Source organism: Eumetopias jubatus, unplaced genomic scaffold, assembly GCF_037043125.1.
Source record: "Eumetopias jubatus isolate StellerSeaLion01/CBP00866 unplaced genomic scaffold, mEumJub1_p1.0 scaffold_14, whole genome shotgun sequence".
NCBI classification, from domain to species: Eukaryota; Metazoa; Chordata; class Mammalia; order Carnivora; family Otariidae; genus Eumetopias; species Eumetopias jubatus.
This window is the reverse complement of record NW_028274820.1, coordinates 90564493-90591904: the sequence shown is the minus strand read 5'-3', so window position 1 is coordinate 90591904 and position 27412 is coordinate 90564493. Positions and strand designations below refer to the sequence as shown.

Genomic DNA, 27412 nt, shown 5'->3' with positions numbered 1-27412 from the left:
TTTAAACAGCCAAAGTGTATTTCCTCACAGTCTGGAGGCTAGAAGACTGGGATCAAGGTGCTGGCAGGGTTGGTCTCTCCCGAGGCCTCTCTGCTTGGCTTGCAGGTGGCCGCCTTCTTGCTGTGACCTCATGTGGCCTTTCCTCTGGGTGGGTGCCTCTCTGGTGTCTCTCTGTGTGTCCTAGGCTCTTCGTATAAGGACACCAGTCAGATTAGATTAGGGCCCACCCTAAAGACCTCATCTTTAACGGAATCACCTCTTTAAAAGTCCTATCTCCCAATGTATTCACGTTCTGAGGTAGGGGGGTTAAGGCTTCAACCTATGATTTTTGGGGGGACACAATTCAGCTAAACAGGGCCCTAAGGTAAGAAACACACCAGAAACAAAAACAGCTAAGAGCCCAAAGTCTGATTGGTGAGGGAGAGAATACATGTATTCTTTCTTTCTTTTTCTTTCTTTCTTTTTTCTTTTTCTTTCTTTCTTTTCTTTCTTTGTTTCTTTCTTTTCTTTCTTTCTTTCTTTCTTTCTTCCTTCCTTCCTTCCTCCCTCTCTCTCTCTCCCCCTCTCCCTCTCTCCCTTCTTTCTTTCTCTTCCTCCCTCCCTTCTTTCTCTCTCTCTCTTTCTCTCTTTTTCTTTCTTTCTGTCTGTCTTCCTTCCTTCCTTCCTTTCTTCCTTCCTTCCTTTCTCTTTCTTTCCATAAAAACCCATTGAACACTTGCTGTGTTCCAAGTGCTATGTACTGAGAATCCAAAGAGCAGAAAGACATGCCTTCCACCTTCCAGAAACCCACAGGCTAACAGGGGAGAAAGACAAGAGAACAGACAATGAGAATAGAGGGTAATACATGTGGTGAGGAGCAAACCGAGTCTCTGGGTGCTGAGGATATCGCAGTGAGGACTGCAGGGCCGCCCTCATGGATGGCTTTCAGTGCTCCCTTCTTGAACCTCCCACGGCCTCTTGAGAGGACCTTTAGGATAGCACCTGCTTCATGGTACTCTATTTTCCACATTTGTTCTCTCCAAGTTTAAAGTGCATCTGCATTCTAGAAACAAAGCGTGGAAAGACCTGCCCCTTGAAGGTGAGGAAAGGATGGTGTTCAGAGAAGATTGTACTGTCCCGCAGTGGGAGCTCAGGGAATGCCCTGGAGCGCCCCTGAGCTGTGACTCCAAACGGGCAGAGAAGGAGGAGGTGCTGTTGGCAGGTGGAGGGCATGGAGAGGAGACCCCACGAGTGCCTGCAGGGGGCGCCAGAGGCCCCCCCCGCCAGCCCAGCTGGTGCTCTGGTCAGCGCCCAGTGCTGACTGCTTGCTGTCTCCCATTAGGAAGCCTGGAGGAGAGAGGCCTCCTGGTGTGGAATCAAATCCAGGAGGAGTCTGAGGAGACTACGAAGGCCTTGGAGGTGTACCGCCTCCCCTGCGGGATTGGCACCAAGTCCTGCACATCCGCCTGCACCCAGTACCTCCCCTTCTGGCCCAGGCTGGAAGCTGGGAAAGGTGAGCGTGGAATGAACCTGCTCGCCTGCCTCTTCCAGGATCCCTCAGGAAAGCCCCCAAAGGGTGCCACGGAAACCAAGTTATGAGAAGAACTGTCCTCACGCCTGCCCCAGAGCGCTCTTCACCAGCCCCCTGCCCACCCCATGAGCTCATCTCCCCGTGCAAAGATGGGTGGGCACCCTGCAGCGGTCGCAGCCAAATTCATATTCGATTAAGACCATGACAAAGGTGCTTTGACACAGTGACTTAAACACCACAGCCTTCCACTGCACTCCAGCGAAAACCAGTCTCCTATCTCCAGCGTAAGCCAGTGTAACCCAGTGTCCGCACAGAGACTGTCTCAGTCCATATGTTCTCAGCCATAATTTGATGCGTTGGGAGGAAGAGGCCTGGGGTGTGGCAGGGGACGGAGACGGGGCTGTTTGCTGAAAGGCGAGCCCCTCTTGTCCTCCCCTCCGTGCACCTGCCCCTCAGGGCTGGCTCTTCAGAAGAGGTGAGGAGCACCCTCTGCTCCCCCAGCGCCTGCTCTGAGCTCCTGGTGCTCCGGCCCGCGGCCGGCTTGGGTGGTTTGTGATGGATTGTTCTTTAATCACACGTTCTTGGAATCAAGTGCACGGACTCTGGCTTAGGCTTTGGCTTGCTCACATAGGCTGCCAAGGGATTGGAACTCACTCCACTTAATGGCCTCCTTGTTTCCTTATTGCCAGACCGCCTCATGAACTCCTGCCTGAGTTTCCAGCTGGTTGGTCTGCCCTGCAAATTTCAGATTTGCAGTCTCCACTGTTAATACTTAAACCTATACCTACACCCGTTCCCATACCCACACCTATCCTCTTGGGGCTGTTCCTCTGACGGATACAGCACTGGCTAATATGGGAAGATATCGTTAGTCAAGACACAGGAAGATACCTGACCAATGTGGGAAGAGGCCTAGGTCGGGAGAACGGGAGGGCAAGCCCCATCGGAGGGGATTTTAAAGCAACACATCCATTCTGGGCTGCACCATATCCAGTGAGCAGAGGGGAGCAGAGGGCCGTTGGGGCTGAGTGGAGGCGGGAAGGTTCCTAGCACATGGCCGTGGGGAGAAAGAACAGCATTCCCCTGAGGTCCATGCTGACCAGGACCCCACTGGCCCATAATGCTCCAGGAATGAGGACTGAACGGGAGTGCGTGGGGGCTGGTTAGAGCCGGCACTCGTTCCTTGAGGACCTGCTGTGTGCAGGCACCTCTGTAAAAACTTTTTCTTTCCCACATGCTGGCCTGTTCTTGACTGCGGGGCCTGGCTGGGGGTGGTCGTGAGCACTGAGTGCCTGGGTGCTGGGGCCATGCGTGCTCCCCTTTCCTTCCTTCCCAGCACACGTGTGGGCAACCCCGAGGATAAAGGCCCGGCCTGCCCCTCCTCTGTGTTGTTTATGAAAAGCTACAGTCCTTGCATATCTGCCATGGGAGTCCCTGGGGGTGGGCTGGTGACAGGACGTGAGGTGAGGTGTGAGCCCTGGGGCTGAGAGCAGGCAGGACTGCGCTTGGGTCCTAACACCTAACCTGCACGTCGGTTTCTTCCCAGGAGATGGAACAGCCGAAGGATTTGGGAGGCCTTCCGGGGAGGGGGGCCACTGTAATGATGATGTGAAACTGTAAAAGGCCAGGGAACCCGTTCTCTGCACACCCGGTGGGTTAGTCGGGGTTCTCCAGAGAAACAGAGCCACTAGGATGTAGGACGTGTGGGCACGCGTGCACACACACACACACACACACACACACACACACGCCCACACGCTATATCCGTGTGTGCACACACGTACATAGGGAAAGAGATGTTACGGAATGGGCTTGCATGGTTGTGGAAGCTGGACTGTCCGCAATGGGCAGGGTAGGCTGACAGACTGGGGAGTGTTGCTGTTCGCGTCTGAAGGCACTTCCCGCCTCCTCATGGGAGGTCAGTCTTGGTGGGATGAGGCTGACCCATATTATGGAGGGTAATTACTCCATATTTACTCAAAGTCTGCTGGTTTAAATGTTTATCTCATCTCAAAACACCATCATAGAAACATCAAGAAGATTGTGTGCCCAAATATCTGGGTGCCGTGGCCTGGTCACGCGGCCACATAGAATCTGCCATCACATCCAATGTGCACGCCCAGGAGCCTCACCAGAAAGCACTCAGAACACAGTGGAATCTGGCTTGATCTCCACTTAGGAGTCCCTATTGCCAGAAGAAGCAGATAAAGCTGGTTCTACCCTGATGTCCTATAGCTCCTATAGCCACAGGCGTGGTCTGCACCGTTCCTGGGCTCCCAGAGCATGCAGGATGAGTGAGTGGCCTCCAGAACTCTCTAGAACCCACCAGAACTCTGCCCTGAACCCAAGGTGTGCTGAAAGTACCTAGTGTCATGGCACCTCTGGGGACAGATCCTGCCCGTCCTTTCTCGAAAGGCCCATGGCCTGGGCTTCGGGCAGGCTGCACCCAGGACCCCTGAATAGGAACACAGGAGGGGCAGGTGTGTACCTCACAGCAGGCCAGCCACTTATACCAAACGACCCTGAAAGACTGACACAGGGCCACACTACTTTTAAAGACTTTATAATAATCAGAAACTCAAACCATCAAAATGCTCTGGGACAGCCCCTCGGAAATGTCCCGGAAGGGGGAGGCAGGTACAGCCTTGGCTGCTGGCATTAGTGCTTGGAAACTGCCCACCTCATTCATCCCCTCCCGTCCCAGCCCTTCCGTATCACAGATCTTCATCATCGAAGGTCTCCATGCACCTCAGCGTTATCATCTCATCATCAGTGGGGAGGTCTGCATCCTGCAAAACACAGGGTGCAAGAGGATCAAAGTGTATTTAAGGAATCCAGGCCCCAAGCAGGTGGGACAACCCCCAGCAACTTCCTCAGAGTCCACCCGAACTCTTGCTGTATCTTCTTCTCCAGCTTCCGGCCAGGAAGTAAGGGCTACGGGGTGGGTGGGCCCATTTCCATTTCATGCAACTCATAGATCACACTCTATGATCTTCAGAAAGGGTTTTCCTGGACACAACAGAACTGATTTCTTTTCCATCCCGGGCATTTGCAGGATCTCAGAAGACAGAGGGGAGACCTCTCAAAGCTTTATCCAAATGCCCATCCACGGAGGATGGTGAATTACACCACAGTGTGCCCACCAAGGGAATACCAGGACATTGTTTGAAATAACAGGAATGAGGTCATTCTCTGTGTGATATACTATTTAAAAAGAAAAGAGGGGGCAAGTGCGTGGCTCAGTCGGTTGTGTCCAACTCGTGGTTTTGACTCAGGTCATGATCTCAGGGTTGTGGGACCAAGCCCCCACCCCCCCTGGGGACTCTGCGCTCAGTGGGGAATCTGCCTGAGATTCTCCCTCTCCTGCTCGTGCTCTCTAAGTAAAATCTTAAAAAAAAAAAAAAAAAGAACAACTACAACATAATGTGTAGTGTAGGCTCTCATTCGTGTTGGAAAGAATATATAAATATCTGTAGATTATCTCTGGATGGCTGTTCAAGAAACCAGTAATGGTAATGGCCTTTGGGGAAGGGAATGGGGCATAAGTGAGGGACACTGGTAGGAGAGAGACTAAGTTTTCTTTGTATATCTTTTGGTAACTTTCAAGTTTTAAACTATGTACGTGGGTTAATTATTAGCTAATTGCTTAAGAAGCAGCACTAGGTTATTTTATTCCCTTTATAATGACCCCCCGCTGACTTCTCTGACCCCCCATTACCTCTTCCCCTAACAGTGTGTTCCTGGATTTGGTTCTTCCTGTCTTTCCCCACCTTGGCAGAAAAATGGTAGTTTGTCTTGGGCTAGTTCCCCTGGGCCCTGGGAAGCGTCCCCAAACCCAGTCAACCATCCCATGAACGTGAGACCCGGTCCCCAGGGTGACAGCCAGGTTGGGAGCAGACTCTGCAGACAAAGCCTCTCCAGCTCTGGGCAACGTCCCCACTCACTGTGCTCTACTGATGGAGGCGGGGGGCGCGTGGGGGGCCACCGTATCTGAGAGGGGACCAGGTGGTCTCTGGGAAAATCACACGGGCCCCTGATTCAGGGTGAAGACCAGAGCAAAGCTTGAGAAAAGGTTGAGTGGAGCGCAGGGGGCACCAGGAGGCCAAGGGTCCCGGGAGGGACCATACCTGAGTCTCTGTTGCACCAAGTGCTTAAATGTTCACAATGGTCCAGTTCCCCACGCCCCTGAAAATGGTGTGTGAGGCCTTTTTAGGCTGCAGATTTGGGAAAGCAACAGACTGTGAGAGGTACGTGCTGGTGTTGGGTGCTGAGGTATGTTGAATAGCACCCTTCCTACCCCACTTCATGACCACCTGGAACCTTCGTTGGAAATAGGGTCTTTGCAAGTGTAATTAGCTAAGGACTACGAGATGAGGTCCACCTGGACTTAGGGTGGGCCCTTCATCCAAATGACCGGTGTCTTTATAAGAAGATGAGAGGGCTAGAGAGACACACAGAAGGCCTTGTGAAGACAGGGGGCCTTGGTTAGAGGGATTCAGCAGTGAGCCAAAGCATGCGGAGGACTGCCAGGAACCACCTGGAGCTAGGAAGAGGGAAGGAAAGACCTTCCCTCGAGCCTTCAGAGGCAGCGTTTGGCCTTTAGCCTCCAGAACTGTGAGGGAAGCAATTTTTGTTGTTTTAAGCCACGAGGTTTGCGGTAATTTGTTACAGGTGCTAATTAAAGTTTCATCCAACGACCTCATGAAGTTCACGGGAAGGAGCGGGGGGCAGAGGGGCGGGAAAGAGATTGAGATTTTCCTCTTTAGAGCAGCGCAGGCCGGAGGCCTCTTGCGCCGGAGCCAACCTGGACAGCCAAATGGACAGCTCGTTCAAAATACAGATTCTTGGGGCCCCACCTCCAAACACTGAATGAGAATCTTGGGTGCTGGGGCATCAAGAATCTGCATTTCCAGTTAGTTCCCAAGACGATTCAAGTTCAAGCATCTCTGCTTTGTATGGATACTCCAATCCTGCCCGAGCTTTCTTTTCTACCATATGCGGGGAAAGGAAGCAGGGAAAGCAAAGACCATCCTGTTAATCTGTTCCCCAGGCCTCGAGGAAGTGGACTGACTTCCCTGTGTCTGAGAGAAAGAGGGACACAGTGGTAAGAACCAGAGGGTCAAGCGTTGATGGGAGGCGGAGAGCAGCCAGAGAGCAGCCAGAGAGGGGGCCCTGGGCTCCAAGTGGAGATTCAAAGTGATCCTGGCAGAGGGAAATGAAGGATTCGTGGGGAGAGGGCCAAATTATACCTTGGCCTGTTGGAAAGCTGCCCCAATTATTTTTAGACAAACGTTGTCATTACTATTGCTTACCTTTTTAAAGAAACAGTTGTATCTTTGCTGAATTAGTAGAGAAAATCCTTGGCTATGAATCTGAAAGGGCCTGTCCCCTTGGTGGCTCAGGCATAACTCCCCTTTCCTCCTGGAAGTTTTTGGAATGTCCTTTCTAATCAAGACACAGCCAGCTTTTGGGAAGCAGAAATTAATACCCTTCAAACGCTGACGGCAAATATTAGCCCAGCGTCTCAGAAGGCGGCAGAACAGCTCAGCCTCTCGGAAAGGAGTCACACAACATTTACAAATGTCTGCAAGGAGTCAGGCCCCTGGGATCTGGTTGCCACTTCAAGGGGCTCCCCGTCTCAGGCCTGCCCTGGAGACCATCTGTGTGTCCCTTCTCTTTCTTTCCCTGGACATCTTCCATCCCCCAGGATGTATCAGGCTGATGCCCACCATCCATGGAGCAGGCCAAGAGAATGAAGGGACATGGGCCTCCAGTGGCCCCCTGTGGTGTGATGTGAGTGAGGTCCCGCTGCGGGGGGGGCTCAAGAGTCCTTCCCACCATCCTAAGGGAGGCGAGCGGGGGTCTCCTTGCACTCCGCTCCGTCCTACCTGTTTTAACTGAGGGTTAACACAGCAAAGGCCTTTAAAAAAATCGATGATCTGCATATAAAGCTGAAACTTCTCCTCTGGATATTCTGGGTTGCCACCGGTGAACACCGAACTGACAACAGAAAGGGGAAGACACAGCAACTATTTAGAATCCTCCTCTTTGGCCTCTGCTTGCACCCCCTAAAATACCTGGGTTACAGTGCGAACCAGGCACTTGTAAACACCCCACTGAATTCACTCACAGACAGGCTGGAGGCCCTTTGGAAGGTTTGTGTTGCCTCAGCTTCCGTGTCACGTGTGGAACCGATGGGAAAAGGGAGACCCTAGGGCGACTGGTTCCCCCGCCCTAATTTAGTGTTCTGAGCTGTGGCCTCTGGAAGAAGGAGCAAAACGGCCTCTCTCCTTCCAAGTATCCCTCAGAGAGCCGCGCCCCACGGTCCTAGTGCCCTGTGGCTGCCCGGGGAGCTCAGGGGGCACCCGCCATGCTTGAGCTCAGTCCCCCCAAGAAGCCCCCCTCCACAGGGGGACAGACCCCGGTGCAGGGAGGCGGCCTGTGTGGCAGACGCCTTCCCTCCGGCCTTCCTGGGACCAGGGGAGCAGCCCCATGACATCAGGAGCCTCAAGTGGTGCCCGGAGAGCCTGCGTGTTGACCTCACGTCCTCTCAGAAGCAGGTCCCACAAGCCGCATGGGAACCCTCTGGCAGCAATCCCTGCCTTCTCCAGCGATGGCAGAGGACATTTTCTAATAGGTTGTTTTCGTGTTCCATCAGCAGGGTAAGGAGTTCCAGGTCCTGCTTGGCAAGTACGCTCTGGCAACTTCTTACCAAACTTCTCCTCACAGCCCGAGCCTGGCTCAGAAATAGGAAAGTCCGCCTCCAGCCCATTTCAGCAAAACCAGCCTCCACACACGGCTGACCCGAGCTGGAGTCCCCAAAGGCTAAAATCGCTTTGGAGTGTTTGGACGAGTCTGTTGAGGCTGGGTGGAGCAGGCCGCCGGGGGAGAGACAGGTTGATGTCTGGTGACTCCCCCAGGTGACAAGGTGCCCAGGGGTCACCTCGGGGGAGAGTGGGGAAAGTCATTGGAATATGAGGAAAGGAATGTCCCCTCGCTCCCAAAGCAGGAAAACGAAATGTTCAGGCTTTCTTTTTAGCCTTCTTAACGGCCTGAGCCTGTAGGCTCTAAGACCACAGCTTTTCAAAGTAGCAAGGGAAAATCTCAGTCCGAAACTAGCTCTCTTTGCGAAAATGGCCCCGTGCCACAGATTTTGTCAGGCTGCTTGTCTTGCCATCTCCCCAGATCCTGCTTTGTGTCATCTCACTTCACGGGGTCAGCTACCCCCTCCTCCCTTCTTTCCACATCTGTCCCCAGCAGCCCCGTGCAAAGCAGCGTCTTCCCTGCACGGCTCAGACCCCCTCAGCCCAGGGCACAGGCCCGGGGACGTGTTAGCCCAGGTTCTCGATGCCCCCGAGCCCCCGCCCACCTCTCAGACCAGATGCTGTTGCAACCCGCCCATGGCCCCCTCACTCTGGGAAGACGGTGCAGCGTGGACAACCTGCAGCCCATAACCTGCCGCGTCTCCGTCCTGGGCCAGGATGGGAGAGTTCTCTATGCAGAAGAAGCCCCAGACCGTGTCCTCCCTAGAGCAGCGGCACAATCCTGGAACCAGCCCACTTTGAACCACAGACAAAAGTGGATCTCTAAGAACTTCCACGGAATTATGCACCCCTCTGCGGGGCTGCAGGGGAGCGGCTCCTAAACATCCCAGCAGGGGCACACACACACTCACTATGTCATACCCCCTTCCTCACCTAGAGCTGGATGTACTGGGAGCCTCACTTTTGTCCAGGAAACTGGCCACATCGAAGGCATCTTCAAAGAGTATCTGAAGGAAGGCACAGAACATGGTGCGTCAGAGCGAACTACAGTCCGACGCTTGCCCTGGGCAGCTGGCAGACAGGAGTAGGAAGGCTCTCTCTTGAACCCTCATTCCCAAAAGGTGGGTGAAAGCTGGGGCCCAACGTCAGGGTGTCTGCCTGGTGACCTTCTCAGGCAGTGCCTAGTAAGCTCTCGTCCGCCCAGAACAAACCACCCCCCCAGAGGTGGTTACAAGGGATTACAAGGGATGGGGAAACACCAGGGAATGTGGTCCTCTCTCTCTCTCTCTCTCTCTCTCTCTCTTTTTTTAGAGAGAGAGAGTGCAAGCAAGAGCAGAGCCGGGGGTGGGGGTGGGGGTGGGGGTGGGGGGCGGGGGAGGAGGGCTCGGGGGAGAGAGAGAGAGAATCCCAAGCAGGCTCCATGCCCAGCGAGGAGCCCAACGAAGGGCTCCATCTCATCACCGTGAGATCATGACCTGAGCCAAAATCTAGAGTGGGTCGCTTAACCGACTGAGCCGCCCAGGGGCCCCTAAATCTTTTTCTAGAAGGTGGGAGCTCAGGCATGAGATACAACAGCCAGAGCCAGGCTTCCGTGTACACCGGAAGAGAGCTCATCTACACCTCCCAAGGAGCGGAGGCTATTCGTGCCCAGGATCCGCAAGCTAGCAGTTTCATGCCAGGCAGCAGGATAGGACGGGGGTAGTTTTGGGGTTAGGCTGCAGGAGAGCCGACTCCCAGTCCTGCCACTCACTCAGCTGCATGACCTTGGGCAAGTGACCTTGTTTCTGGAATCTTCCTATAGAAAGGGAATCACAACTGTGCCTACCCATAGGGACGTTGCAGGAATTAAATAGATGAGGTATGTGAAACACCCAGTGCATAATGATGCCTCCAGTTTGTTAGCTATTATTGACTATTACCTGCTTTATAAAAGAGACGTATGCATGTTTATTGTGGAAATTTTGGAAAACAGAAACAGATAAAAATCCCTGAGAAACAATCCCAGCCAGAGAGGTCCACGGCTGACATACTGACCTATTTCCCTCTGGTCATTTCCTCAGGCATATTATATCCTATATTTCCACTTTTGCAATCTTGTTACTTGGATGGTTTTCAGTCCTGCTTTTCTTTAATTCTTGAAGACTATTAAATATTCCACAGGAATGTGAGGTACCGTTAGGAATGCAAGATTTAGCAAATAAAGATGCAGGATGCTTAGTTAAATTTGAGTTTTTAGGTAAAGAATGAATCATTTTTTAGCATAAGAATGGCCCAAATATTGCATGGGATGTTCTTATATTAAAATTTTCACTGGGCATGCCTTACTGCGTCTGACACCCCATTTATAAGCACAGCCACACTGAGAAGAGGAGGGAGCTCTCTGGCCCTGAGTTGGGGGTTCTGGCAGGTTCTGCAGGGTCTCTCCTGTCCCCTTACCTGGGTCATACTGCTCTTTCTCTGGAGGCCTCACGTCTGCCCTTCTTGTCTTCTTACAATTTGCCTCCCCTGAACCGAATCCCCGGGACTCTGGCCATGTGGCCGGCCCCTCTTCTGATCTTCTGGACATTTTATGGTTTCTTTCTTTTTTTTTTTTTTTTAAGATTTTATTTATTTATTTGACAGGGAGAGACAACAGTGAGAGAGGGAACACAAGCAGGGGGAGTGGGGGAACGAGAAGCAGGCTTCCCGCGGAGCAGGGAGCCCGATGCGGGGCTCGATCCCAGGACCCTGGGACCATGACCTGAGCCGAAGGCAGACGCTTAACAACTGAGCCACCCAGGCGCTCCGGTTTCCTTTTTTTTTTAATATCCCTTCGCTCATCTCGAAGAGGATCTGAAAAGAGGCCACGGAAAGGACTAGCCCAGAAGCCCATCCATCCACTGTGTGTTCTTCCCTAGCAGGTCTGAGGCTGGGTCCGGGGCCCTAAATTCCTGCCTTTGGCCAATCAGCCCACTGAAGTTCTGGGCCACACGCTGTCCTCACCTGTGCATAACCCTCTTGCCACTAGCCTGGGAGGGGCACTGCCAGGCTCCATGGCCACTCTGGAGCACCCAGCACACTTACAGGGCCATGCTTCTCACGGCCTCCCAGCACACCTGACCCTGCAGGCAGAGGCCGGCCCCAAACACAATCGTTCTGCAGCAGAACCTCTCCAGATGGACCAGGAGCTATAGAGGCTCCACTGCAACTGATCTAGAAGCCAGAGTAGAAGTAGCTGTGTCTCTGTCCCTGCCCTGGGCAGAACTCTTGTCTGTCCTGCCTACCTTGTCACCCAGCCCTGGGTTGGCCCAAACCTGGGGACGGCGGTGCAGCAGAGCCCTGGTCTAGGCACAGCCGAGGGACTCTGCTGCCACCTTCCCTCAACAGCAGGAGAATGTGAGCCCTTCGTCCTTTCTGAAAAAGGTAAGAGAAGCTGCTTCCATGATTTGGGGACATGAGATTCTGGCTTGGGTCTGCTCTTTCTTGAGGAAAGGTTTGTGCTGCGAATGCGCACATACACATACAGTCAGGTTACAGTTGGACAGACTTGCCCGCACATTTGGCAGATGTTTTCCTTTTGCTTTCTTTGGGTGAGCCTCCAGGGCCAGGCACTTCGGGGCCACAAGGACATCCAGGCCGGCTGACACGTGCCGTGGGTACGAGGTCCTCAGCTATTGGTTTCCTGGCCCTGCTTGAACCATTATGGAGGAGAACTCACGTCCTCTCCTGGTGGACCAAACATTAGTGGACAAACAGATGAGAAGCCAAAGTCCATGGAGTGACTGTTGGGGGAGAGGAGCAGTTATGGGCGGAGCTGATTGTTGCTTTTCTGCACAGGGAGTTCCTTCCTGTAATGCCCTGGTGCACCACTCACCCGGGATGCTTGCTAAAGATGCAGGTTCAGGGGTGTGTGGGTGGCTCAGTCAATTAAGCGTCTTCCTTTGGCTCAGGTCATGATCCCAGGGTCCTGGGATCTAGCCCCTCATCGGGCTCCTTGCTCAGTGGGGAGTTTGCTTCTCCCTCTGCCCCTCCCCCACTTGTTCTCATTCTTTCTCTCAAATAAATAAAATCTTAAAAAAAAAAAGCAAGTTCGGAGCCACCCCTAACCCCTCAGGAATTCTGATTCAGTGGGTCCGAGGTATTAGGTACCTGCCTCTTTACCAAGGTCTACTTGAAAAGGATGAGGGGATATTGTGAAGGTTGACCATAAACACGTGACCAAAGGGCAGAAAGATTTGAGAAATTCTGTGATGAAGGGGATCCAGGAGCTGGGCCTCCTGGACAAGTCACCCCACTCGTTAGGCCTCATCTGTCAACTGGCAGCACTGGACTGGGTGACCGGCATTCTGTTGTTCTCCAGGCCTGGGGCCCTGAGGGCTGGGAAGCTTCTGGAAGGATGGGGCATTCCAGGGCTGTTCCCCGGGGTCATAGGCACTAGGAAGCTGTCTGGCTCTAAGGTTCCCCAGAGAGTCACAGGACATCACCTGAAATAGACCACCTGCGAGGGGGCGTTTGAAAAGTCAGGGCAAAGCGGAGCGGTGGCATTCACCTGGTGGAGGTCATGGATGCTAAACGTCCTGCAGAGCACAGGATGGGCGCGGAGAGCAAGGAACTGCCTGCCCCAGGCTGGAGAAGCAGGTCAGATGCGGCCCGTGTGGTAGCCGCAGGCTCCGGAGGCCGTTCTAATTCTGGAAGTGCAGCTGAAGGGCCCACTCCGATCTCAGCACTGAGGGACCAATCACGCCACCAGACACACTGCATTGCTGACCACAGCTTCCGACAGCATGAACTCTGAGAGGGGCATTTACAGTGAAGATGCAGTTGCCTCTCCACGTGCATTCCTCTCTCATCACTGAAGGGCAGCAGTGCTCTTTGGGGTGGGGACTGACTTCCTCTGGGGGACTGGGCCTGACTGGTCCCCACATAATACTATCTCAGTGATGTCGGTCATTGGCTCAGTCATCTGGCCAATTCTGGCCAATGAGAGGGCAGGAGAAGTATGGCAGAAATTTCTGGAAAAGTTCTTCCTTGACCCTTAAAAACGAGCCCCAGGAATCTTTCTCTCTCTAACCCGATGTAGAGGAGGAGGGATGACAGCTCGGTTGCTCCCAGCTGCCATTCCCCAGTCACACGGGATAGGGAAGGGAGGGAGGGTAGACAGGGTGAGAAGCCAGCTTTACGATGAGGCAGAGCAGGGAGAGGGGAAGAACCAAGTCCATGGTGACGTCACTGAGACTAGCGGAACGCCCTCCTGACCTTGGGACCGTCCTTGGCTGTGAGAAGTACATTTCTGCATAGTTTAATGAGCAAGTAACTTGCAGTCAAAATAATCCCAGCCTTCTAAGCGTTCTCTTTGGTAATCCCCATGGAAAGGTCCAGAAGCGGGAGAAAAAGAAATGCCAATCTGTGGTTGTAGAGCTTCCATCAGATGAATCAGAAACCCACCATGGGAGTCAGAATCTAACCATTACCTCAAATGTGGTAAATGACCCCAAGTGGATCCCTGGTGCCTCCAGGCCAAAGGTGACAGAGTCTTTCCTGTGCGCCCCTCCACCTGACCCAGAGAGGGTCTGCTCACCTCCTCCGGGGTGGAGACGAGCGAGCAGCTGGCTCCTTGGCTGTCAACCCCGCTGTCCTTCAGGCTGCCGTCGGCACAGACCGGCTCCTGGCAGGCACCGGCAAGGCCCTGGAGGCCGCAGTGCCTCTGTGCCCAGGCCTGCAGGAGACTGGTCTTCCTCTCCTCAGAGAGGTTCTGCCATAGGTGGGAGATGGCGGCAGAGACAATGGGGAGCGTCACCTCCTGTGAGGAGACAATCCCGTTCCCAATCAGAAGGTCCATCGCCTGCTTGTAAAAGTTGAGATACCTGGAACAGAAAGAGCATCATCTCCCAGACCTGAAGCCAGTGGCCGAAGTTCCCTCCCTAAGCCGTCTCCTCAGGCTTCCGTTGGCGGGGTGTGGTCCACAGCGCCTGAGCCTTGCCACAGCTCTGCGGTTTACCAGGGGCTTCACTTTCCTAGTCTGCATGCCCCTGACACTTGGAGAGCAGTGGTGTCATGGGTGACATAGATCTAGTGTCCGGGTCCTTCCCCAGAGTCCCCATGGAGCTCTCTGCCTGACAGAAGAGAGAACTAGGGAGTGTGGCCTGCTCAGCTCTCAGCCCGTGGGAAAACTGCTTAAAATTCCAAGCCCTGTGAATGGGCAGACATGATACGATGCTTGTTTTAATTCAGGGCCTGAAATTCAGGCTCAGCTGTGGAACGAGCCTCCTTCTATGGGGCCAATACCTCCAGAGGCCAACGTGGCGGCCATGGGTCTTGAGTCTGTGGAGGGACCGTGAGTGGCAGTAGGAGTCTGAACCAGTCACTCACCGTGTTTCTTACTATGAGACCAGTAATACAGGTAGGGTGTGTGTGTGTGGGGGGGGAGGTGTTTGGTCCTCGTAATCCCCATTGACAGCCCCCACAAAGTCAACTCCAAATAAATACCTGGTCTAAGGAAGCCCAGTGTATGTGCTGTGCAATGTAGCTTCAAGATTATTTCTCTAGCCCCACTGCCAACCCCATCCCAAATCCCGCCAATATGGAAATTCTGGAGCTTCCTTGATTCGGGGCCTGGTCTGAGAGTGCACTGAGGATGCCGCATGTCACAGACAGAGCCTCTGTCCCCTTCTCCACAGGCTATGCATGAAGCCACCCTCCCAGCTGTTCACACCGTTCAAATTCCATGAGGTCTGGCAACAAGGTGACTGGGGAGTGTAAGAGCTCCACTTTTTTCTCTTCCTCTTCCTCCTCTTCCTCCTCTTCTTGGTCTTCCTCCTCTTCCTCCCCTTCAGCGTCCTTCCGGACTGCCTCGATTGGGCACCAGGTGGCAGAGATTTTCTGAAGAACCTTATTTGAGACCAGGCTAGTGAGAAAACAGAAACAAGACAACCACAAACTTGAACTCTTGAATCCTCGTGAACATTGGCACTGAGATTCGGAAGGCAATGTTAGTGTTGGGGCGCGCGCGCGTATGTGTGTGTGTGTGTGTGTGACCAAGTGGGGTTTATTCTAGGAATGCAAGATGGCTGGTTCAAACTTTGAACATCAGTGGAACTCAACATAGCAACAGACTAAAGAAGAAAAACCATATGATCACCTCAACAGACACAGAAAAGCACTTGGCAAAATGCAATATCCATTCCTGACAAAAACTCTCAGCAAACTAGGAAGAGAAGGAAACCTCCTCAACCTGATAAAGGGCATCTACAAAAAACCCTACAGCTAACATCATATTTGACAGTGAAAGACTGGATGTCTCTCGGCCTAGGTCAGGATCAAGACAAGAATGTTCAGTCTTACCACTTCTACCCAAAATTGCACTTGAGATCCTAGCCAGTCCGACAAGGTGAACAAAAGAAATAAAAGATAAACAGATTGGAAAGGAAGAAGTCACACACAAATATATGACTAGAACTAAGAAGGGTGTTTAGCAAGGTTGCAGGATACAAAGTCAATAAAGAAGAACCAATAATATTTCCATATATCAGTGATGAACAACTGGAAATAGAAATTTAAAAAATGTACCACTTACAATAGCAGCCCAAAACATGAAATACTTAGGTTTAAACCAAAAGCTCAGTTTGAAAAAGAAAAAGTAGTTAAGTTAGACTTCCATCAAAATTTTTAAATTCTCTTCAAAAGGCAGTTTTAACAGAGTAGAACAGGGGCGCCTTGGTGGTGCAGTCAGTTAAGTGCCTGACTCTTGATTTTGGCTCATATCGTGATCTCGGTGTCGTGAGTTCGAGCCCTGTGTCACTCCATGTGCAGAGTCTGCTTCAGATTCTCTCTCTCTCTCTTCCTCTGTCCCTCCCGCACATGCTCTCTCTCTCTCAAATAAATAAATGTTTAAAAAGAGAGAGAGAGTGGAACAACATGACACAATTTGGAAAACCAGGATTTGTACCCAGAATCTCTTCATCCTGATAGGAATGATCCCCAAGGAGATATGATGTTGAGTTAAAATACAAGTGCACCAGAAGAAAACATAAGAGGATTATTTTAATTTTTTTTTTTTAAATTTCAGAGCAGAGGAAGCTTTTCTGTGCATTCTCCCAAACCTAAGTCATGAGGACAGATCAGCAGATTAGACTTCATTTTTTGCATGGCCAAAACAACAAAAACAAAAACAAAAAGATCAAAAGCAAAATAATAAAACAAATGACCAAGGCATAATTATTTGCAAGTCATGTCCTAAAAGAGAGCTAATTTCTTGGTATACGTAGAGGGCTTCTATAACTATGTAAGAAAAAGACCACCAACCCAATAGGAAAATGGGCAAAAAAATAGTCACAAGAAATTCCCAGGAAGGGACATACAAGTGCTCTTGAACAAAGGCACTCCATTTCGCTCATAATTTAATTAATTAACATATAATTATAAAATATCTGTTCCTGAGCTGGTGCCACACTTTTTAATTGCTGCAGGCTTAAAATAGTGCTAGTGAAAAATCCTAATCATTATGATTTTAAAAGAAATTTAGCCATTCTCATGCGGGCACACGATAGAAGTAGTGATGGGATTTTAGTATGGGATGAAGCGTGTTATTTTACATTGGTAAGGAAAGGATGGCTTATGCGATGACTGGGGTTGGGGTGAGCCGCTAATCGCTTAGGGATGAGACTGTCCCTCCTTGCTGATTGTGAGGTGGTGCTTGGGGTCTTACCTGGGATTTCCAGAGTACTTCCTGGCATATTCTGCCTTGACCTCCTCTAAGCTGTTTGCATTCCCATCGTCCAGGTTGAAGGACTCTGTTGGGGAGGCGAAGGCAAGGGTCACAAAGGAGGAAGTCTGGCCTCTGTCGAGTCTCTCTTGCCCTTCCAATCCAGGCGGACCCTGAGTGGTCCCTGCGCCCGCCCAGAGTCGGTGTTACGGACTCAAGGGTCCAGTTTCCCCTCTCCTTTTAGATGTGACGAGCTTCTTGACCCGGCCCTTTTCAATCAAGACATTTATCCCTTTTTAGAGTTTAGTTTCCACCGGCTTATGAAACCCACATTCCCAGGCAGCCACCGCTCCCAACTTGAGTGCCAAGAAAGGGAGCCACGCTTTGCCTTTGCTTTTGAGCCTGACAAGCACTGGTCTGCATCCTCTCAGGTCTCTCAAGATAGGATCAGGTACCTGATGACGTCTGTCTGTCCTGCCAGTCTGTAAGCTCGCCAAGTGTAGGAGCATGAATCTCCTTGTACCCCTGGCCCAAGCGCAGTGCCTGGCACACGGTAGGCATGCAATACATATTTGTTCACTTGGCTTAGCCCAATCTCTCTGTTTTCGATGGAAAAACCAACCAGTCTTTCCGTGGGAAGGAGATGGGGTGGCAGATTGGGGCGGGGGGTGTCCTAACCTTTCAGCTTCAGCAGATTATCCAAGGTTTGTTCCAGCTCCTGAATGTGGTTCTTCGCCTTATTCAAAACCTGCCACTGAGGACAGAGACAGACAATGCAGAGAAGCCCGCCTTCCACTGCACACACTGTGGTTTTGTGGACACAGGAGTCCATTCCCCGGTCTGAAGCCATGCTCCCTCAGAGGCAAAGTCACATTCCTCGACATTGTCAACATAAAGGGGGGAAGGGGATGGAGTTTGTTCTGATGCGCAGAAGGCATGAAGTTTAATTTGTACTCTGGAAATGGTTCTCACAGAAATACTCAACTATTTAGAAACAGGCCGTGTTCAGCAAACTACTAGGGCTTCAAAAGGGCAAACCAAGTATATATGCTCCTTGAAGGTGGAATGAACAGTGAGTGAAGAGCAGCCCCAGGCTGGCACTAAGATCTAGGGCTAACTTCTGCTCGGTTGTCACAATGAGCAACTGGCTGGCTAATACCAAATGTGCTGTGCTAACGGTAGTTTTTATTTGCTAAATGCAGACACTCTGGTTGATCCAAAAGCTGCTCAAATGCTCTGTCCACGTGAACTCTGAATGTCCTGTTGCTGCAGGACTAAATCGCAAGCGTTTCTCCCTCCCTCCCTCTCCCGTATGTAATGTTCCTGAAGTCAAATGGTAACTGCATTGATTATTCAAACACAGGAAACGCTAACTGTTGTTTATCATGCTGACCACCCATACCTGTCCGGAGTTACATACGTTCATCAGGCACAAGCTGTGTGTGAAGCCCCGGGCACACAGAGCAAATAAGACAGCCCCGGCTTTCCAGCAGGAAAGACAAGACGAGCAGGGAAACCCCTACTCATAACACAAGCTAGAACTCAGTAAGCACTGAAGGGAGTAGAAGCGAAGGGCCGTGGAAACACATGGGAGGAGGGGCTGATTCCAGCTGGAGGCATCAGGAAGACTCAGAGCAAGGCAGCCGAGTGAGGGGGCCACGCTGAGCACCGTCTCAAAGGCAGAACTCGGGGCAGGGGCAGGGACAGACAGGCGGGGGATGGGGGCCGCCCCAGGGAACTGTCGAAGCCAGGTGTGGCCAGAGCCCAGGGCGGGCAGAGGTAGACGATGTCAAAGCGGCAGCCAAGGGTGGACAGCCCCGGCGCCCTTCCAACATCCCACTGACTCTGTCTGGTGCACGCCAAGGAGGCTTGAGGGGAGTGAGAAGCACCGCACTCTGCCTGCCCAAAAGACAGTGACCCAAGAATGCAGTGGACTGCAAGATCTCGAACAGTCTTTGTCGAGCAGGGTCCGCCTGATGTCCCAGATGATCTGCTGCCCCCAGTCCCGGGGCTCACAATTGTACTGTTGGGCTAGCAAGGACTCCTTTTCCTATTCGGACGCCAGGGCCAGCCAGTTTCCAGAACGTCAGGCTTATTACACCTGACCGTTAATTGGGATGAGGTGAGGTCATCCTGGCCTCTGGTCCAGAGTGAGCCGCTGTGTTGGCTCAGCAGGGACACCCCATGCTCACTTGCAGTCTTTGTGGGCCAACCTACAGAGCCATGGAAACCAGGTGCAATTCACTGAAATTCTGTTTCTGGAATGTTTTTGGCAGGCTCATGAGGACCTTAGTTCTGGGCTGAATTACATCTCCCTGAAAAAGATTATGTTGACGTTCTAACCCCCAGAACCTGTGAATGTGACCTTGTTTGGAAATAGGTCCTTCATAGAGGTCACCACGCTAAAATGAGGTCATTAGAGTGGGCCCTAATCCAGTCTGACTGGTGTCCTTATTAAATGGGGACACTCAGATGCAGAGACAAACACGCACAGAGGGAGGATGAGGTGAAGACATAGGGAGAAGACAGCCATGTGACCGGAGGGAGGCATCTCTAAGCCAAGGAACACCGAGGAATTGCCAGCAAACGCCAGAAGCTGGGGGGGCGGGGAGAGGGATTTCTCACCTAGAGGCTTCAGAGGGAGCATGGCCCTGTGGACACCTTGATTTTGGACTTGGAGCCTCCAGACGTCCACCACAATAATTTTCTGTTGTATCAAGCCGCCCAGTGCCTGGTATTTTGTTATAACAGCCCTAGGAAACTTACAGAACCTGCTTACACCTTGACTCCTGTGGATCAGATCCTGCCTTCACGGATATTATGAATGCAAAATTCAGGGTGGTCCCTCCAGCAGGACAGAGAGAGGAGGAGAACAGAGAGAACTCCTTGACCACACACTGTTTCCCAGGCAAACGGTTTGACTTCCTGACCCCTCTGTTTCCTCATCCGTAAAATGGGGCGATCTGAATGGAACTGCAGGGGCTAAGTGAGCGAACACGCTGGGAAGCGGTGCTAACACTTAAACCACTCTGACGCACCATACCTTTCCACGCAACCACCTTGTGAGACACCACCACAGGCCCCTGAGGACGCCGCTACTATCGTCCCTGTTGAACAGAGTGGTGACTGAAGCCTGGCCAGGAACGTGTCTCCCGTGGGCAGAGGCCAATCCACCAGGCTCTCAGCCGCCACGTCGGGAGGTACAAACTATAGGGGGTGCAAGTGAGTTTTCCTCTACATTTACTTCCATTCCTTCCTTTGGGGCCCTGAACACACGGTCTTCCTCGGGTGATGCCCCCCAGTCTGCGTGCACTCCTTCGCTGGCCAGGGACACGGACTTTGGGGTTTTCCCACATACCCCTGGGAACAGGCAGCCTATTCCTGTTCATCCAGGGGACATGGCGCAGACCGATGCTGGACCGGCTCTTGGCCCTGAGCCCCTGAGCCTGGCTCAGCAGAGGGAGGAAGAAGAGCCCTCCCCACACCTCCCGCCTTCCACACCCTTCTACAAGAGCAGGTGGGATCTCTGTCGGGATTCTTTCAGCAAAAAACACTCGCGGCCCTACTTGGCACCTTGCGCCAAGGTGCTTGGGGGCGCCGCTCAATTAAGGCCCATTCACAGAGGCCCTGGCTCAGTGCCTGCCGAGGAGCGATTCTGCGGGCTGGCCTCGATGAGAATCCTGTGTTAGCTCCGTCAGCAAGAGACTGGGAGCCCAGGCCCAGCAAATGTCCCTGTCCTTAAGTGTCACTTCACTGAAAGCACCAGCTGCGGAGGGAAAACCCGCTGGCTGGAAACAGTCACAGGGCCACGGGCTGGTCTCTGGTCTGGAGCTGGGCAGGGAGGCCCTCCTCCTGGTCCTGGCTCCAGTCCCTCCTCTGGTAGGAGAGGGTGGGGAACGGGACACTCTCAGGGCCCCCTCCCCTACTGGAGACCTCCTATAATGCTCCTCCAGTAATAGGAGCTCCATGCCTTCCTGCATCACCCCAAACCACCTGCACCTTCCTCCGTGCTCTGCCAGAGGCACGAATAGGCAATGAAGAAGCCATATAAGGAGAGAGGCGAAATCAGGAGCAGGAAAAGATAAATGCTTACCTGGAGAGCTCTGGTGCCTAGGGAAAAGACCTGGCTGGTGCACAAAACCAAGTTGCACGTGTGTGTGTGTGTGTGTGCACGCGCACGTGCGCATGTGTGTTTGGAGTGGAGACGCAGTGTCCGGAAGCAGCTGCTAGAGGCTCAGCCCCGTCCACTTGGAGGGCTAGGTACAGGAGCCCCTGGCTGACCGGTCCCTGTTATTTCCTTTCTGGTGCCAGCTGTGTCTGCCACCGGTAGGGAAGGCCCAGCTCACGCTTTACCCACGTGCGGCCACAAACAGTGCACGGGAGATGCCCACAGCAGATGCCTGGCCCCACCCGGGCGGCAGCCCTCGAGGTGGGGGCGCTGGGAGTGGGAGCTCCAGGCCGGTCCCCACTCCTCGGGCCCCGCAGTCCCTCACGTGTGCAGACTGTTCCTCCCACACCCAGGTCCCCATACCTTGGAGGCTATGAGATCGGAATGGGAGTAGACCGTTTTCCGGAGGTTGCTGAACAGCCCCGCCAGGGTGGCTCGGTGGTGGGCCTGGGACAGGCGTCGGTGGGCCACCCGCCGCTCAAGGTCCTGCAGCTGTGCCAGGGGCCAGGGTGTCGCTCTGCCACCAGGGTTACTGCCTTCTCCGGAGGTCGCCATGCTAAGCTGCAATGTAATATTATGCCCTTTGGGGGCCCTAAAGAATGAAGGTACAGTATTAAAGAAAGAGGGAGGCAGATTGAAGGAGAAAGAAAGGGTGTACCACTCCCAAGTAACAGGTCCCAAACCAATGTATATAATCAATAACAGATACACAAAATAGATGACACCAAATCTCTTATTTAAACTGAACTCCTAAACCGCTCCTATTTCACTCAACAGTTGAAGGGCACTGGGGCTTTATTTCAGAAAGTTTCCAGAACACTGCGGGTACTCACCAGACACTTAATTGACTGACTGTGGCCCAGGAGAGCAAGCCAGGCCCTGAGACCTCGTTCCTCACAGTCTGTGAAGAACTGAGCATGTGGCCCACCCTTTGAGGGCTTTCCTACCATGAGAATGCACCCCTCTTTGATCTGGGTAGTGGTTACACAGGTATATATTCAAAAGGAGATCCATCAAGGCATGTCCTTAGATTAATGAACCTTTTCATATATAATATCATATATATATAATATCTCAAAAAGAAGAGATGTACTCTTCCACCTGTGAAAGCAAGAAGTCACATGATGACAGAGAAGTGGAAGCAGGCTTGCCTTGTCCTGCTTCTAGTGGGTTCTGAAGATGATCCTTATGTTGTCTCTTGTCACATCTGAGTTTACAAACCAGGAGCCCTTCCCTGGGAGAGGTGATTCTGGGACTGATACAGAACAGTTTAATAGAAGACAGGGACCGAAGTCTCTTACCTGAGCCATGGACCCCACCTTCGGGTGCTCACCCCACCACTCAGAGGACAGCCAGCTCTTTGAACAGAGAGGCTGCATCTTCATCACCTCTGTACCCCCAGGATGTGCTCAGTGCTGGGGTTTTGAGTGAATTAGAATGGGAGCCCTCCACTGGGTCCACGCGGCCCTGAGCTCAGTCCGGCTGCACAGGGACAACGCAGGACCTCAGCCAAGGGCCTGCCAATGTTGGTGTATGCCGGTCCCCTGGGGGCACTGGGGAAAATACACATGCTCAGGCCCCACCTCGACAACACTGGATCTGAATCTTCTGCGGGGGGGTTGGGGCAGGCATCTGAGGGACAGCCTGCTCCCCAGGTGAGGCTGACATGTTCACGGTTGGAGCCCCCACGAGGGCACGCACAGCGACACCCCTCTTCCAGCACCCCACTGGCAGCTGGGAATGAATTCTCCTCCGCAGAGGGAGTATCGGGGAGGAGGCTTGAGAAACCTTTCCTGCTAAGTTCTGGGGGGAGAATTCTGCCACAGAGATAGTGAAGCCAATCAGGCAGTGCGGGATTTTAGAACACCGTTTGGTGGGGGGTGGGGGGGGGGCACCTGGGTGCCTCAATCGGTTAAGTGTCTGCCTTTGGCTCAGCTCATGATCCCGGGGTCCTGGGATCGAGCCCTGAGTCGGGCTCCTTGCTCGGGGGGGGGGGCTGCTTCTCCCTCTCCCTCTGCCTGCCGTTCCCCCTGCTTGTGCTCTCTCTCTCTCTCTGTCAACTAAATAAATAAAATATAAAATAAAATAAAATAAAATAAAATAAAATAAAATAAAATAAAATAAACACCATTTAGGGCAGAAAGCAAATCTCCTACCAACAATGTACTTTTCACCAGTGGGTGTATTTGCCCTTGCTTTGTTTCTCCGAACAATGGCAGGAAGATGGTAAGTGGGTGCCACTGTGGTGGCCTGCACTGACCCTGAAGCTCCTGGAACATTTATTACCAGGAACGCCACCATCAGCGCGTGGAGGACAGCCACGGGCTCTGCACAGCCCCATCCAGCCTGAGGGCTGCGTTAAAAACTCTCTTACAGCGGACACTGACACATCTTTCATAGGAGGCAAAGTGAAACAAGGAAAGTTTTGAACTGCCTAGGGAAAAATGAGAACCTTTTGAACCTAAGAACATGGGTTTTCTTTATTTGCTTAAATTAAGGAGAAATGAATGTGCCTGGATACCAGGGAATTTAGGTCAACAAACAGAGGTAAAAATACCAGAGTTCTCCCAAGATCTAGAATTCTCTAATAGTCTCAGAATACTGATACCAAAGGCCCCTGGGCTTGTGGGGAATCTGGAGTTCTTGAGGTGCCAGTGCTCACTTGGCTTTCCTCCCAGGCTCCGACCCAAACACGCCCCACCCGAATTCCTGAACGTGGTTTTAGTCATGGATAAGGGCGCAGCCCGCCTTTATCCTGCCTCTTCCACAGGGGACAGACCCCCCGTTACTTCTGCCCCTGGGGACAGCCTTCACTGCCTGTCACTGGGGGTGAGGACAGGCCCAGAGCATGCTCCCACCGGCGGAGCTGGGGCCTCTGCCTCACCCCGCCTGCTGCAGGCACCCCAGGGTCAGGGGTCTGAGATGTTTTCCCTCTTGAAGCTGGGGGGGGGGGCACACCATGGGGATCATGGGAGATATTAAGCAGATATTAAGCCTGATTAGACCTTGTGCAGTTGTAAATGTCCTCCTCCTAAATGCCGCAACCTTCTCTCCACTAGGAATGCTCTGCTGTGATCTCCAGAAGGCATTCTTCTCAGGCTCTCTTTGTTCACTTGCGCTGTGGACCTGACAGGAACTGAGGCAGGTATTTTTCAGACCGAGCTTTTTGTTGCCATTATATGAGTGGGTCTGTCCTGTCGGCACCTGTGATCTGTGTCAAGGGGTGGTTCGCCCAGGATGAGGACCACAGAAGTCACAGACTCCGTGGGCAGGGGAGGCAGGACCCTCCTCCCGCCATTTTCCTCAGGTTGGCTCTCTTGCTAGGCGAGGGAGAACTAACTCTAAAAATGAGATTGGGAAGGGATCTTCTATTTAAAACGGGACAAAACCAAAGCAAACCTTTTCTCCTAAATGGCCTGTGCAGGTGCCAAGCCTGTTAAGGAAACTGCCTCCAGTGCTGTAAGGAATTAGAGCCTTGTAGAGAGTATAGTCTGAGACTCCATCCCTGGGGCCTGGAAATCTGCATTTTAAGAGCAGACCACCACCACCCCCCATTTTCCCTTCTCTCACTACCAACAACAGAAACATTTGCTCTCCTGCCCACCACCCTCTATTCTGTGGCCCACGGCCTGCCCTCTCACCTGGGACACTGTCCCTCTCTCTGTCCCCCACCCCGTCTCCACCCATGGAGAGTCAACTTGTCCTTCAATTCCTAGGGTAGGCCCCATTTGCTCTAAGAAGTCGCCCAGGCCCGGCCATACCAGTTTCAAACTTAATCTTGTTTTGCCAACAAATTAGCAAGATCCTTGGTCAGGATTCAGTTACCCAGCTGGGTACATCTAAAGTGTCCCTCCCAGGGTGAGTCAGAACAGGGTAACTACAAGAAAGGATTAAGAAAAGACACTGGGGGCAGGGAATAACAGCTCGTCTGCCCCAAACCCCAAAGACCTCTCTGGGTCCTAAGCATTAGATCTCTTGAATTCAGTTCTTGGTCAGATTCACAGTGAGGGGCACACGTTTGAGAAGCTTAACGCTTTGAAGGGGACGCTGGCCGGTTGTTCTATAAGAAAGGTGGGGAGGGATTACCTGGGGCAAGCCCCTGGATACCCTATTCTGACTCAGGAAACTTGCCGTGTTTAGAGGCTGAGTTTGAAAGTCTGGGCAACTGAAATGTGTGAGGATCTAGGGATCTCAGTACAGAGCCAGTAGGTGGAGGGAAGCTAAGTCCTAAGGACCCACCGTGGGTGGGATGATGCACGATGGTGCACACGGACATGGTACCCAGCCAGTGGGATGAACTGGTGTAGGGAAAGGCAGGCTGGAGTAGGGATTGGCTCAAGACCTGGGTTGTAACTCCAGCTCTGCATTAGCCAGACATGTGACTTTGTATAAGCCAAGAAGCCTGAGGTCTTAATGTCTTTATCTGTAGAAAGGAGGGGAGAAAGCCTTTCACTAGATTATAGTTGAAACTCTTCTGCCTCTCTAAGACCATTGTCATGATTCTATGACGATCTGGGGCAAAAGTACGCATCATGGGCAGCTCATATCCTGACAGAAGTGGAGCATGGAGCCCACAGCCGTGTGGGAAGCTGCATCTGAAGGAATTCTGGGCACAGCAGCCCCAGGGACAAATGTTTACCGGGCACTTTTTCTGTGCAAACCCCATTCATTCTGCCGGAAACTGGGGTCAAAGACACTAGGCATTTCAAAAATGGCCATAGCTCTGATATATATTTCCTTTTAAAAGCTTTTTACTGTGTTCAAACCTGTTCATCAGATCAGCGTGCTAAGCACACTCTTCAGTCTAACAAAATCAGAAGACACCTTCATCCATGCATTCTTCTAGAAAGGCACTGTGACAATTCATATTGTCATGCCTTATTTTTTTTTATTTCCCATCTATAAAGCAAAGCATACTTTCATTACCAAATACTTAGGTATTAAAACACCACTTAATACCCATTTGGAGCTGATGTTTTTAAAATTCCTTAGACGAAATTTTTATTTTTATTTTTAATTTTTTTTTTAAGATTTTACTTATTTGTCCGAGAGAGAGAGAGAGCACAAGCAGGTAGAGCTGCAGGCAGAGGGAGAAGCAGGCTCCCCGCTGAGCAAGGAGCCAGATGGGGGACTCGATCCCAGGACCCCGGGATCATGACCCGAGCCGAAGGCAGACGCCTAACCGACTGAGCCACCCAAACGTCCCTAGACGAAATTTTTAAAAAATACGACCTCACCCTCTCTGAGACTCAGGGCAATTGTCATCATTTTTAAGCATCACTCCACAAAACATTTGAGTGTGGTTCTCATCAGCAAACCCTAGGCAAATGGACACAATACACTGGATAATGTTTTGCAGCCCATAGGCAGCTTCCTATGGTTCCCTAAGCTTGTCAGATCATGTCAAAGAAAAATCCAGAATCATCCTCAGAACGATCTGGTTTGTCACGGTGATACAGACAAATGCTCACTGCGAGCCTGGCCCCAGACCTAAATGTTCCCCTGCTTGGATTCACGGCCATGGACCCATCACAGCTACGCGAACAGCCACATGGCCAAGTGCACCTGGCCGAAGATGCGCAGGCGCGGGACCGGCGGCGTTTAGTCCATACCCACGCGCCGAGGGAGCGAGGGAGGCGGGCACCCGGGCACACGACGTCCCCCCTCCCCGGACATGCGGGAGGCCGCCCGAAGCCCTGACATTCATGACAGTTGTCCCGAGCCTCGAGCGCCAGCCAGCCTGGGGACTATGGCTCCGCCCCGGCCGGGAGACAGACCCAGCGCCTGGGCCCTGGGCCGCGGACCAATCAGAGCGTGTCTCCGGCCCCCACAGCCAATGGGGATGCTCGGTGGCGCGCCAATGAGGGTGCCGGCAGTGCAAGAAACAAAGTAACAAGTTGGCCGCCCGAGACGCAAGAAGGGGAAGCTGACCTTCTCACCTTGCCAGGTGGCTCCTTTTTCCGAGTGGAGGCTGAGGGGGGACAGGGAGGGGAGAGGGGGTGGGGGGACTGCCTCTGCCACCCCAGGTGCCCCACGCGGCCTCTTTGTGCCCACAGAGGACTGAATGGATGTCCCCTAACTGGTTCCACTCGGCTGACCTGGAGCCCAGTTTTCCCATCCCTCGCCTGGGGCGATGACACCTACCTTCTAGAGTTATCTTGAGGCTTACAGAAGACAGCTTAAATAAAGGGTCCAGAGAACCAGGGGCTCCCCATCTCAAGTGAAAAGATGCAGACACGTAGGTGGGAAGGAAACAGGCGCGCAAAGGGGAGGGGGACGGGGGAATGATG

General features: G+C 52.5%; 2 protein-coding genes across 2 annotated transcripts in view; one reads left to right on the top strand and one right to left on the bottom strand.

The window, feature by feature from the left end:
* LOC114211635 (solute carrier family 23 member 1-like) overlaps positions 1-1578 on the top strand; it is a 46069-nt gene extending 44491 nt beyond the window's left edge. The window contains exon 12 of the mRNA XM_088018475.1: positions 1322-1578. Within this exon, the coding sequence (XP_087874601.1) occupies positions 1322-1578 (257 nt within the window). The remainder of the gene's footprint in view (positions 1-1321) is intronic.
* A 2646-nt stretch (positions 1579-4224) lies between these two features.
* Positions 4225-21677, bottom strand: STRA8 (stimulated by retinoic acid 8). Its single transcript, XM_088018536.1, has 8 exons — positions 21486-21677; positions 17633-17708; positions 16958-17042; positions 14966-15157; positions 13832-14117; positions 9208-9281; positions 7399-7510; positions 4225-4299 (listed from the first exon to the last, which is right to left on the bottom strand). The coding sequence occupies exons 1-8, from the start codon at positions 21675-21677 to the stop codon at positions 4225-4227; spliced, it is 1092 nt and encodes a 363-aa protein (XP_087874662.1).
* Positions 21678-27412: the final 5735 nt, after the last annotated feature.